The 14,488-nt window shown below is 43.1% G+C and overlaps 1 protein-coding gene across 1 annotated transcript in view; it reads right to left on the bottom strand.

Moving 5' to 3' along the window:
- The window catches only part of RGL1 (ral guanine nucleotide dissociation stimulator like 1), a 53,906-nt gene that overhangs the window by 18,137 nt on the left and 21,281 nt on the right, over nt 1–14,488 (bottom strand). Inside the window, exons 4-5 of the mRNA XM_053950484.1 lie at nt 10,366–10,443; nt 484–668 (exon numbers count right to left, since the gene is read on the bottom strand). Coding sequence (XP_053806459.1) covers nt 484–668; nt 10,366–10,443 — 263 coding nt within the window. The remainder of the gene's footprint in view (nt 1–483; nt 669–10,365; nt 10,444–14,488) is intronic.

Raw genomic sequence — 14,488 nt, 5'->3', positions numbered from 1 at the left:
CAAAGCTTGTGACTCAAGCTGTATTTTGTCACAGCTCTGTATTCTGGTTTTTGTTTCTTTGGGGTTTTCAGGGGAGGGGGGGAGGTTAAAGTGAGAAGCCCAGCTAGAGAACAGCTGTGTGTTTTAACTCAGTGACATGGCAAGTGTGCTCAAATTAACCAGTTGGCTGCTGCAGCAATCTCAAAGCTTTGGCTAAATATTAGAGAAGTGCTGGATTTCCCAAGCCACCCCAGGATGAACAGACATAGGCACCTAACACTGTAACACTATTTCATCCCTCACAGAGCCCACAGCCTCACACAGAAGTTAGATTTCCTTAAAAAAAAAAAAAAAACAACCCAAAAAAACCCCAAAACAAAAGTCACTGGTGAGCCTCACAACATTATTGGTAAGCATGAGAGGTGATGAAATGTACTGCACATAAATCCCTGGGGCATCTTACAGTCTGGGAGGACAGAAAGAGAGAAGGGAATGGTAACTCACCAACAGCTTCTACTTCTTGGTTCTGAAACTGCTTCAAGAGGTTCTGCACCCTACTCTCCATGTCAGAATTGGGCATATTGTTCTTCAGGTAATCCAGCAACTTCAGCAAACACATGTAGTCGGGGGGCTCCCTGAAATCCTCCGAGCACTGATCGAGCCAGGCCCGTAAGACTGATGCTATTTCACTGCAAGTAAACAGAGAGAACACACTGTTTGCATCAGATGGAACTGAGTGTACCTGTATCCACCAGAACAACAAACACATGAGACATTCACAGCCCACCTGACGTATCTGCTGAGCTGTACCACAGCCACGTTTAACAACCACCAGACATTACGCACACCATCAACAGCACAACAGAATTTCTTCATTCCGTCTTGGGCCACTGGGATAAGCTCAGTGTTTGCTCCATAACCACTCCCTGGGATGTTGTGGGAAAATAGCAGAGAGGAAACAAGGTATTCATGGCTCCTTCCCAGTGGAAATGCTAAATCAAATGCTTCCTCTGGAGCCTTTCATCGGCTGCAGAGGCTGGGGATCATACAGGAGCTGCATATCCCAACACACCGTGAATCCTCCTTATCTGCAGTCTTGGTACAAAGCCTGCCTGCTCATGAAACTCTGGCTTTCATGGAGGAAAAAGGAGAAAATCACAGGCACACACAGTGAGTGGGATTGCCTCATCTGGGAAGATAAAACCCTCACTGCAGCACGAGTCTGCCCATGCCAGAGCCAGCCTGGGAGTGACAAGAGAGCTGAGCCTAGGAGACACAGTGGTCCTGCTAATCTTAGTGATGCAAAATGTATCAGCAGAGTCTTGATTTCATCTTCAGCACAAACCAAGGAGGGGCTGTCAAATTACAGCATGCAAAAAGGGTGTCCTGGATGCTTAAGGAGTTGTAGGACCACTGGCTCTTGTTCAGGGAGGTTATCCCAGACTTTGTTAGATACATGGAGCTAAAAGAACACCAACCCATGGATATTCCTTCTACAGAATGAGGGGGATGAGGGGAAAGCAGAGGTGATGACTCAACGTGGTTTCCACCCTGCCTGAAGCAGGGACGGTGGGGGGAAGTGATCTGTTTGTTTGCTTTTCCTGATTTATGTAGGCGTTCATCCACACCCATCTATTAGATTGGTACTTAGATACTGCACAATATATGTTTGTGGGAATGCCCTTATATCCATATTTGCAGGTATTTATCATCATTTCAACTTGATTTTATAAAAAAATAAGACAATTTAAACTATGGTTTTCCAGAAATAGTTTGCAATGTTGTTGACAATTTTCAGCTCAGTGTAGCAAAAATAGAAAATTACCACCAAAAAAATATCCACTTTTCAGAATAAAGGGCACAATAAACACCTAAACTTCCTGAGAAAAAGGCCCTGAGCTTTCCATGTCTCCAAAACCATTCCTGTATCTCAAGTCTCTTCCAGCACAGGAAACTCTCTATTGGAGCAGCGTACAAACACTGGCACATTCCTGCTGCAAGCTGGGAAACCATAGCAGTCTCTGGTTAACTCAGCTGCTCAGCAGCATCCAAAATAAACCAATAGTTAAGAAACAGTAAAGAGAGTTTCTCCCACTCTCTGTGTCTCATATGAATTGTGTACATTTTCCTCAAAACTCAATTAACTTTTAATACCAGACAGATTTCATACAACTTGCATCCATTTAAATCTGTTGTTTCTTTTCCTTCTTGTTCTGATAATGTGGCAACTTTGAATTTTCAGTTAAAGTATTTGGAAATCTGTTGGTAATATTCTTTGGTTAGGCTTGCTGACAGAAGAAATGCTGGAATTACAATTTCAGAGCTACAGGAAGTATTTACAATCAAAAATTAACGTGCAAACACGTCCTGGATTTCAGGTTTCACTGCAAGCTATGGCACAGCCAACAGTGCCACACCAGCGCCACATCCCAAGGCCAGGAAAGACCACAACAGGTAGATGCTCCTGGTGATGCTCACAGACTCTGCCACCACCCTTCCAGTTTCAGTTGTCCCCTCTAGCCCCACACACACCCAGAGTGCTGTCACAGCAGCACCAACAGTCACAAACACCACTGTCCTACACGCCCACAGCATTTTCCTCTCATTCCCACCACAGGCAGGGAGCACTGTGCCTCACTCCATGCCCAAATAGTGCATTTCCTCCTGCTCCATGCTCCTTTTCCCACCCACATCACAAACCGTCATGCCCCCTGCTCTCAAAACCAAAAGCCAGCTAGGTATTCTGTTCCTACAACCACTGACAATTCAGCCATGATTTGGAAGGAGGAGCCTCTCGCCAGGGCAAGTTTTTGTACAGATATTGTTCACACACTCTCCACACTAAGTTCAGTTTCCAGAGGCTTGGTTGGTGGCCACTTTCTTAAGCTGAAAAATAAACAGAGTTTAAGACAGATACAGTCTCACAGAGCAGGGTGAAGAGTTCACAGCTGTTATAGACACTGAATTTGCCAGCAAACTCATTTCACTCGAGAGGGGAAATAGGAAAGAGAGAAGAGGTACACTGTGCCCTAGTGATCTCCTGCTGCCCAGCTGTCCTACTGGAGTGCCAGGGAATAAGGCAGCTTTCCAGAAATGGGCTGGACACTTGCCCAAATCTTGCAGTAGCTTTATATTTGCTGCCCTTGCAAAGAAACTCTCCATACTCGACAGACTCAGATAGGAAGAGGGGCCTTCCAAGAGCTCAGTCAGGAAAGAAACACTACGGACTACATTTTTCATGGTTTGATTATGAGTTATAAATTCTTCCTTTCCTGCCTATACAAAAAACCCTCAATGCTTAACTCCTGTGCTGCTGGCCACAGACTCCAGGCTCTGCTAAGCACTGCTTTCAAGTTTCACACCTATCAGAAAGCCTTCTAATTTCCACACCAGCTTTGCTTGGAGCCCATCTCCAAAGGTTTGTCTCGAAAACCTACACAAGTAGTTGGGGAAGTGTATCTGAGCCTCTTGGGACCAAGAACTCACCCATGCCCCTCTGCCCACGAGCTGCACACAAGGTGACAGGACTGTGGCAGCTCCAGGTCCAACAGCTCTGTCAGCTCAGCAGGGCACAGTGGAGGTGGGAAATGAGACCCTCCCACCACAAGGGAATTCTCCATGGCCTTGTCTCTATGAGAAGACAACTCTAACAGCCCTGACAGGATCTGATACGAATTAAAGAAAGTGTTTCACAGAATCACAGAATTAACTAGGTTGGAAATACCTTTGAAATCATCAAGTCCAACCTATGACCTAACACCTCCTCATCAACTAAACCATGGCACTGAGTGCCACGTCCAGTCTTTTTTTTAAACACCGTCAGGGACAGTGACTCCACCACCTCCCTGGGCAGATGATTCCAGAGCCCAAAGAATTTTTTCCTAATGCCTAACTTCCCCTGGCATAGCTTAAGACTGTGTCCCCTCGTTCTGTCAGTGGTTACCTGGGAGAAGAGAGTGACCCCCACCTGACCACAGCCACCTTTCAGGGAGTTGTAGAGTGATAAGGTCACCTCTGAGTCTCCTTTTCTCCAGGCTGAACACCCCCAGCTCCCTCAGTCGCTCCTCACAGGAATTGTGTTCCAAGCCCCTCATCAGCCTCGTTGCCTCCTCTGGATGCGCTCGAGCGTCTCAACGTCCTTCCCAAACTGAGGGCCCAGAACTGGGCACAGCACTCCAGGTGTGGCCTCACCAGTGCCGAGTACAGGGGAATAATGATGTTCTGCTCCTGCTGGCCACACTGTTCCTGATCCAGGCCAGGTGCCTTTGGCCTGCTTGGCCACCAGGGCACACTGCTGGCTCATGTTCAGCCGGCTGTTGAGCAGTGCCCCCAGGTCCCTTTCTGCCCGGGCACTGTCCAGCCACACCGTCCCCAGCCTGTAGTGCTGCAGGGGCTTGCTGTGGCCCAAGAGCAGGACCTGGCACTTGGACTTGTTAAACCTCAATTTCTGACCAAAAAAGCAAAAGCAGTGTTTTCTTCTCGCCACAATTATTTCTAAAGAATGAGAAGGGAATCTCAACACTTAAGGAGAATAAGGGGAAACTCAGTTGCAAAAAGAGGTTAAATTATTAATTTCTTATGAAATTCTATAAGAATGTGCACAAAACTAGCTATAATTTGCCAAATGCATACTTAAGTCCATCAAGAAAATACCCATTACAGATGGCTATTCCCTTTCCTCCACTGTCCAGGCATCAACTCTCAGGCTTGCTCACACAGACTAAATTAAGTCACCCATATTTTCTCAGTTTTGCTTGTTAAATCAGGGGTAAAATGTAAGTAAACCACAAGAAAAGGCTGGCCCAAGGGTGGCTTCTCACATCCAGTTTGTTTATAAATACCATCCTGATGACCTCCAGCAGATGATCAGTTCTGTCTGATTTGGAAAAACCTTTTTCAGTAACATATGGGAGACTTTTCCTGGGACACGCGTGAAGCTGCTAAGGGAAGAGCCCTGCTTGCTGTTCTTTGTTTTAATTGAGATGCCAATCATTATTTCTCTTTCTAATTATTATTTTCTGCTTGGTTCTGGTTGTTTTCATAACTCTCCCACTCTTCCACTGCCCTGTGTTTGACTCTGCTTCTCATGTAACCACACTGGTTTCTGATGTTGTTTGAACTTAATTTGCTTTACTGGAATGAATGATTGCTGCTCTCCCAAATGCATCTTAACTGCTCCCCACCACAGACTTCCCAGGCATCAGAAGCTTCCAGTCAATTTTCTTCTATTTGTCTCACATTCCTTTGGTGTCTCTTGTCCTGCAGTACAATGTTTCGGGCCATTTTACTTCTGCAGCGCTGTAACTGTGCACTTTGGTTTCCAGTGGGGCTGTTTGGTTCAGAAGGAACCAAAAGACACAGGGTTTTGGTCAGGAAGATCTGAATGCACAAAAGGCCATGGGAGAATGTCTGCTTGTCACTATGAAAAACTCCAAATGTTGTGGTACTACACTGAAGGTTTTGGGTATTTGCTATTTTAATGCAGAAGAAGAGAAGTGAACATGCAAGACATGCCATGTGGTCACTGAATAATTCCTTAATTTTCTCTATTTGAACTATTTCCCCCAAATGCTGTGGAATGAAACAAGGTTTCAGTTTAGCTTCAAGGTGCTTTGTCTGTAGTTTTCAATTGTGCCACATTCCAAGTTTTAATAACAAATAAATTCCGCATTTTGATAATAAAGCAGATGCAACTATGAGCTGACATTCAAGACAAGCAAAAAAGCCTCAAGTATTTTGATTAATTTCTGTGGCCTGTCATCCATCTGAGGGAAAGCACCACCAATGGGTTCCAAACCAGCAAACCAAAGCCAGTAACAGAAGGAAACCACAGCCTTGTAGTTCAAGAGGAGGCTTGAAAGGACTTTTTGCTGTTACTCAAGGATTCAAAAGCCATGGCAGTACTAATATTAGACCTCTGGAAAGCAAAGAAATAAATAATCATGGTCCAAGTCCACAGACCAACATGGCAACATGTCTGCCTCTTGAAAAACCTTTCCTGCAGCTATTTCCAGGTTTGTACTCCTGTATTTTTGAGTAAGGTCTCCAAGGAACTAGATTCAGTTAACATTACACAAAGCTTCTCAAATACAAACATCACAGGCAAGCCTGGACTGCCAGCCTGGATAGCTTTTTGTGTGTCTGGACAGGAATGAATCCCTTCTGGGAACTGCACAGACACAAATCTTTAAAATGGTGTCAGCCAGCTCAGCACCTCTCGTTGATGTACTGCCTCAGCTCCCCAGCTGTCACAGGCTTGTCACAGCAAGGTGACACAGCAAGGATTCCAGTGCCATGGCCTGGCTTGGGACCCTCACACTACCCAGAGACATCTCAGGATCCTGCAGAGCCACTGAATCCCAGAAGGTACAAGCAGCTACAGTATTTTAGATTGGGAAGGCTTTATGTTCCTTTCTCAGTTCCAGTCCTCAGCCTGGTCTTCAGTGTCAGCCTTTGGAGAAAGCAGTGTCTGCTCTTTTAACACATCACCTCTTTAAATTCATGGAGCCTGTGCTTTGGGAGCAGCTATCTGTCAGAAGTGGACTGATTGCCCAGAAATCAAAATCCCAGAAATTAAAATGAACACTGTCCTTCACAAGAGGAAGAAAACAGCACAAGCTGTTCCACAGATCACCTTGCACAGAAAACCCAACCTTTTAGCAGAGTTAACTGAGGAACTGGTCTGCCCCAAGAGAGATCAGGTGATAGGTCCTATCACCAAGAGCATTATTTCTATCTCCTGGGCAGTACTCTTGGCCATTTGGGGAGGACTGAAGGCTCCAGACTGCATCAGTTGCTTGGCTTGCTGACACCCTATTCCAGAATACATAAAGGTGCTAAAGATCTCAAGGAGGTGATTATCCCATTCAGGTTTTCCATGACTCTGCCTGATAAGATGCAAAGAGCCTTCCACACATCAGACATGAGTAAGAGAAAGAACTACTTTTTGCTTTACTTTCTTTCTTCATTTGCTTTTCATGCGGTGACATGTACCAAACAACAAATTTGAACTACACAACCTCATTTAAAAGGCAAGAACATAACTGAATTATTGTAGAAATTTTATGAACTTCTCTTTAAATATTAATTCATCATGCTGATAATTTGTTTGTGCTTGATGTATATATGGTTTTATTCTGAACTGTCACACACCTTGGTGTGTTACAAATTTTTCTGAGTGTGAACAGAAGTCCTAAGCTAAAAGCCATGAAACCATGCAGAGAACACAGAAGACTCCAAAAACAGCAACAACCTACAACAAGAAGGGAAGTCTGTCACCCCTTGACACAAAAACATGCACCATGAGACACAGCACAAGGCAATCTTGTTGATATGATAACATGAAGAACAAAAAAATTACTTACAGGAGGTAGAGGGTCAAACAACCTACTCCCTTCAACTCTCTTATCAGACAATTAAGAGACACAGCATCACATTTCTGGAAACAGAGGCTGAAGTCCATCTTACTAAGATGCTTAGCTGGTATACATGACCTTTTCTGAACTGTATTCTTCAGTTACTTGTGATCATGAACTGTCTGAGTGAGTGAAAGTAGTGAGAAGTGTGGAAAGCAAATTACTGGACACGAAAAGCTAAGGTGGGTCCTGATAGGTAACAAAAAAGGCAGGCTGTTTGAAGCTTACAAAATTTTTGATGGTTTTGATGGATTTACTCACAACTCTGTGATCCAAGGTATTTTGGAAAGTACAGTACCTTTGTTTAAACCACATATCAGATGTAATTAAGTCAGACGTCTGTTGAAAAATCCAATTTTTTGACCACTCCAGCAGCCCAAGAAATGACAGGAATGATATTCAAATGAAGAGGAGAAAATCCCCTTGGCAGAAGGGGCCCTAGGTGGGCATGTTTCTGAGCACAGCTGAAGCGATCTCGGGTCAGTAACAACTACACATCACTGCAGCAGTCTGGAATCACTGCAGGATATGGGAACAGAAGGGCAGGCTTAAAGCTCCCACAAGCCCCTCTAACAAGGCTGTGCCAAAAAAGTGCTCAAGCCCTACTTTAGCATCTGCAGGTTCTGAACACTGAAGCGGGGACATAAACACTGTGTGGAATATTCACATAATTAAAAAAAAAATAGATCATTTACATCAGGCATTCTCCTCAAAGTACATCACAGCTCTATACTACAAGTGCAAAAAGAACAGAGAATTTCCATGTAGAAAGCAGCAACCCGTGGGCTTACAGTGCACCACACAGGACAATGTTCCTTCCACACATACCCTCAGTTTTTGCTACCCCTCCTTCTTTCAGGTTCCATGAGGTACTTAAGGAGTCATAAACTCTCATTCTTGTTGTTCTTAACTTCTGCAGCATTTTTTTTTTGTGTCAAACCAGTGGAAATGCTTTAAATTGAATCCCACTTCTAATGGCCCAACTGGCTTTTTAAAGCCTCTGAGCTACCAGAACAGGAGTCTGATGCATGCAGAAGGTCTCTGGCCACAGACCACAGGCTTCCCCATGAGATATTTTTCCTCTGAGAAATACAGATTTAATGGCAAGAAATAACAAGGCTCTACTGCTGCTTCCTCCTATTTCTCCAAGTCATATAAAACCAAGAGCACAATTATATCATGCTTCTGTTCTATGAGAAAAGAGGGTAAATGCAATTATAGTGGAATTATCCCAGACAAGAGAAAACCTGAACTACCAGAAGTACACGTTTCACAACAGGACTACAAAGCCAAACACTTTCCAGATACCACTAATCCTACCTAAGAGACAAGAAGCCAGAGCAACTGAAAGCAATGGAAATTTTCAAGGAAGGAAAGTGAATTCATATTTATATGGATCTGTTTAAACATGTATATATACCTAATAAATAACTTTTTGACTTCATTGTTGAACCTTTTATAGACACGGATTTGAGTAAAGATATCAAATTCACACATAAAAGGTATCTTATGAAGGCCAAAGGATCAAAATCAGCTGTTCTGAACTACATTGATGACAAATCTGTCAGAAAATTCATCAGAAGTTGAGCTACCACAGTAAGAGGACCACAGGCTTTATCCATTTGTCCGTCCCTGGCTGTGCAAAGGTGTTATGTGCCAAGAGGGAAGAAAGCATAGATGCAGCAGGAAGCAACTGACAAGGCTGGTAAACTGTATGTCAGGAGGAAAATACTTCCACTAAAAACAAACCAAAACAAACGCTCTCCTACTAAATGTTATTTGCTTGCACACTCACCTGCAGGTATAACTGAAAAACTGATGCATTTTGCCCAAAGCCCAAGTGACAGAGGTAACATCAAGATTACTTTCACCCCTTTTGTCTCCATCTCATCATCAAAGTCCTCTGGGTCAACAAAAAGGCAGCTGGGGGATTAATCCCACCATGGTTTTTACCGGTGCAATTAATTCCTCACCCCCAGTATAAATCCTTCAGCTATTCTGCAGGAAGGGTATAGCCTTAGCTCATGTTTTATGACTGAGATCAGGGAATGTCAAATGGTTTGCCCAAAGCTGGAAGAGCTCAGTCTGGATGGAAGTGTGGGAACCACTGACTGACTGTTATTGCTTCTACCCATGACATAATGCTGCCTCCTTGGTGCCTGTAACCAAGTTTTAACTACCAGCTGTTCTTTGAGGAGTTCTCATGGCAAAATGGAAGCAAAATATTTTACCAGTCAGGAGAGACTGAGGGTTGAGCTCCTATATGAAGTCCCATGGGGCAAGAGGAAGAGAAAACCAGTAATGCTGACTAGAATCAAGCATCTTCATTCTGTAATCAAATATAACCACTCATGCCACAGTGCATGCAAACCACAGATGTCAAAGTACAAATGCTGATGACCTAAGGCACATTTTACACCCAATGTCTAAAGATAAAACCCTAGGAGGACAGCCAAACCGCCTTTTTCTCATTTAAACTGCAGTTCAAAACAGCTTTGCTATTTCTTTTGCAAATGAGGATGACCTCAGAATTTAAATTTCACTCTAAAAGCAGCACTGTAAATCACAAGGCACTAATGGAAAAGATCCATGCACACACGTTGCCTGAGTCACCCTCAGCTTTGCTCTGCAGGCATTGCTGTAATGAAAAAAAATCACTCATAAGCAAGAACCACTTACTGCCACAGATAAGGCAGAGGAAACAAACACTCTTTGTTTGTTTAATCAGCAAAATGTTTGCCTAGATGTGTTCATCTCATGTTTAATTCTGAAACAATTTCCCTGCAAAAGATGCCTGGATTGTATTATTGGATGTGTTACAAGACAGTTGGCATTTAGCCTTTCCACCAGCTTGTTTAAGCATGCAAACAGTGCTGTGAATTTTCAACAGAAACACAGCTCTGCTGCTTGCATCCTCCTCCAAGAGCAAACCCTGTCTGGAGCTTGCTCCACAGTGCAAAGCCATACTTACGCCCTGAGTACCATCTCAGATTCCAAGGAATTCAGGTTTGCCACTTCTCCGTGGCTTGAGGTCTCCAGGTTTCCAAACCTGAAAAAGGAGATGGATGTTTAGAAGAAACTCCAGTGAATAAAAGCAAAATCCCAAATAGCATCATTCATATACAATTACCATAAACAACTACAAAGCACTTCCAGCTCAAACTACAAGGAATTTTAACAGGTATGCAGAATTAAGGACCTTGAAGATTATTTCATTTAGGAGGGAAAAAGTCCTAAAGAAACAGCCAGTTCCAACCTAATTTCTTAATCTTCCAACCTAATTTGTTAATTTATTTGAAGCAGCCTGCACACAGGAGGAATCAACCAAAACTGTGTCTTTGCTCACAGCACTAAGACCCTCCTGTCTGTTTTCACTCCATCCTTTCCCAGGGCAATATTCCAGTGTGCAAGGAGACTGTAACACAACCAATACAGCTTCTGTGTCTCTAGCACCTGCCATTCCTAACAGTTCCAAGTGTCACTTCAAGGTTTCCTAGGTGGCAAGTGCTCACTTTGTGCCCAAACTCGCAGTATCAGTGAGAAAAGCCCACGATGCTGTGAAAACACCACTGGGAAAGAGGGAACCGTGGGCACAACTCCAACAGTGCCAAAGGGAAATCTCTTACCTACAAGGCACAATGCTGTGCCTTGCAGGCAGGATCATCCACTTCATTTTCAGCAGGAGTGCCCATTGTTTCAGATATACAGCTCCATAATTATCCATGAAGAATTCCATGGCTCCCTACAGGCAGGTTTCATGAAGGTGAACGATTACTCACTGTCCAGAATAAGACAAACTGATTTTATCCATTTAGGTTTATACATCTTAAATAATCTGAAGAGTTTAAACAAGAGCATCCTTAAGTGCTTGTGCTACAACGGCCTGGTAACATCAGACAGAGAGAACACAGTGACCTGTTTCTGCCCTGAAGGTTTGTGTCAGAACTGTCACAAACTCATCCAAAAACATTTCAATGGATGGAAGTGGTGGTAGTTTTATGCTCCCCTCAAGTATTGGTCTAAGACTTTGTATATAAAGGCACTGCTAGGGAATTTTTTTTAAATAAAAATTCAAACCACCTTATTTTTCCTGAGGATCTGGCCTTCCAAATTGCTTGTTTCAATGCTTACAAGCTTATTTAGCATTTTGGTTGGGGCCATTGCAGAGACCACCTTTCCTTATTATTTCTGAGTTACTCAGAGTATTTCCTCCTTCCCTCTTAAAAGACATGCAGGGATACATTTTCCACTGTTTTCCAGTATTTTTATATTCAGTTTTCAAAACTTCCAGTTAATTTTTTGAGGAAAACTCATTGAGATGAGTCCCAACATCATTGTCCTACTACTGAGTGAAGTATTAAATATGTCTTTGCAGAACATCAGGCACTTGTGTTTAAATCCCACTAGAGACACAAGCTGAAAGAGAGAAATCCCTAAGGCGTCAATAAAGAGCAGGCAGTTTTCTGTGCAAAACTGGAGAAGGATATAACTCTTCCTCATGTTGCCAGATGTAAATCTCTGCCTATCTCTCATCTCTCCATGTACAACAGGTCATTAAATACGGGTTAGGAGGAGTTAACAACACAAGTGATGTGAAGAACAGCCTTTCTGCAGCCTTCCAGCACTCTGTTCTCACCAGCTCCCGGACAAAGAGCCTTTCACTGCCCAGCCTTGTAGGAATGCTTTGCATACAAAAAGAGACACGAGAAACAAAAGGATCCTGTAGCTCTCAGAACTTTTCAGCCTTGCTTGGCATTTGGGAAGTTACAGACTGCACTCAAAGGGACTGACTAAGCAAATGAGACTAGAATGTAATGGGTAATACTGAATGTTTAAATACTGGAAAACAGTGGAAAATGCATCCCTGCATGTCTGTTAAGAGGGAGGGAGGAAAATACTCTAAATAACTCAGAAATAATAAGGAAAGGTGGTCTCTTCAATGGCCCCAACCAAAATGCTAAATAAGCTTGTAAGCATTGAAACAAGCAATTTAGAAGGCCAGATTCTCAGGGAAAATAAGGTGGCTTGAATCCTACACACATGAAGTCATGGAAGTGAAATCACTTCTGTAGCTGAGTAGACAAGCCACCTGCTATAAAGGAAAAGGAGATGAAATAATAGATGCCACAGGAACAGCAGTGACTCAAACACCACAAAGCTGCTGTCCCAAAACGTGTGGCTCTGCTTCAATACTCCCCCTCTGCCTCCCATCCTCTCCATCTACCCTACAGCAAACCATCCTCCTGCAAAAGGAATGAATGGGAAACATAAATCTAACTTGTTCTTTGCTGTCATTCCCCAGCTCCAGCTCTCCCACCAAACAATCTCAATTCCCTCTGTTAGCTGCTCCAGACAGGGACTGGTTGCTACTTTCTCTGTGCCTGGGCCAAGCACTGGACAGTTCTGAGGAACACAGTTATCAGGGCAAAATACATAATGGAAGAAAGGAATTTGGCCTCCTTCTAACCTCATCTAGACAGCTAACCACCTCTGGCTTCCATCACACTTTGGAATACCCCCCTGGGAACAGCAGAGGAACCACTGCATTCCCACATCCAGGGCCAGGAGGAGCAGCTCTCCTTCCCTCCAGGAACTTCCATGGAAGGCTTCTACATCAAAATGCCACCAGATCTTTTTCATTTCACTCTCCCTGCCCTCTTGTACCAAACCACTAGAAAATAGCAGAACATACAGTGTTAAAAGCTTGGCAGACTTCCAAAGCTGTCTGCTCCACTTAGATGCCAAACTCTCATGAATGCTGAAGGGTTGTGGATGTTCAGTTACTTTGGAAACACCAGTCATCCCACTCACTTCTCAACATACCAGTCTATGCTCAAGATTTTGTCTAGTGAATTCTAATCTATCTTAAAAGAAAACATTTATAGGCTGAATTTGGTTAAAAAAATTAATAGTGCATCTGTCTCAAATTTAATCAAAAGCAAAAGCATAATGTGAAGTCCTGGAGGAAAGAAAATAAAAAATGTAACAACCAGATTTCTAAAACTGTTTCTAAACTAAAGTTTCTCTTAAGCACTGCAACCATTTTTTATTTGCTTCCCTGACTCAGGGAAGAGCACCTCACCTGCTTTTGGACACCATAAATGCTTCCTGCCCCAAATTCAGTCAGCACTACTGCTTGGACAGGATACTCTGCAGACAGCATCAAATGACCAACAGGTTTCCCCACACACTTAGGGTACAGGATATGCTCATTTCCCAGCACGTTTTCCCAAGAGTCCCAGGACTTTTAGTGTAAGCTGGGTTTGTGTAAGGCTAACACATTCATCAGACAATTCTGCAGCACTGTATCCACAGCAAATCCAGCAGAAACTGAATGCCCTGGGCTCGAGGGTGATCCAGCTTCCACAAATACATTGTGGAAGAGGTTTTTCAGTGAGTATGTCCCTACAATATAAAATATCCTGCAAAAGATATGGATGCTGTTCCCTCCTCCTCTCTCCCAAGGAGCTGTTCACCTGTAAAAAGCTGGAAGGGCCTTTTTTGATCTGGTTACATCACTGTTTTCTCCTGGACCAAACAAGAAGAGCTCAGCATTTCTAATCGGTCCCTTACTCCGCAACCCTGCTCTATCCCCAAGAATAAGAGACAGGGCTCAAGCTCTTCAGATGAAACTAACACTGACAACAAATGCCAAAACCGTGCTGCCTTTTTTTGTTTTTAAAGAGATTCCCTTTTTCATTATTTCTTCACTGGCACACAAAACAAAACACAAATTATGCACTGACACCCACTTTAGTCTCTGTACTCTTGATTATAAAAAAGTGTCACTAAAAACAAAGTTGCAAAAATGCAGGCTCTGGGCTACTTATTCTCAACTAATCTAGAGATGAAAATCAAGCTGGTTAAAATCAATTACTATCCATCTTTTTTTTTCAGTTTTTTTCCTTATAACATCTGCTTTTCTTCACAAGTCCATACTCCTCAGCTACATGTATATCATTCTAACTTTTATAGCTTAAATTTAATCTGTTTTTTCTCCCAAGCCATAAAATTCTAGACTCTCCATGATACACAAAAAGCCAAGAGAAACATCCACGGATTCTTAAGCACTACGCTCCTATGATTTGTGAGAA

This window comes from Vidua chalybeata, chromosome 9, assembly GCF_026979565.1.
Source record: "Vidua chalybeata isolate OUT-0048 chromosome 9, bVidCha1 merged haplotype, whole genome shotgun sequence".
Lineage (NCBI taxonomy): Eukaryota > Metazoa > Chordata > Aves > Passeriformes > Viduidae > Vidua > Vidua chalybeata.
This window is presented reverse-complemented; position numbering and strand designations above follow the sequence as displayed.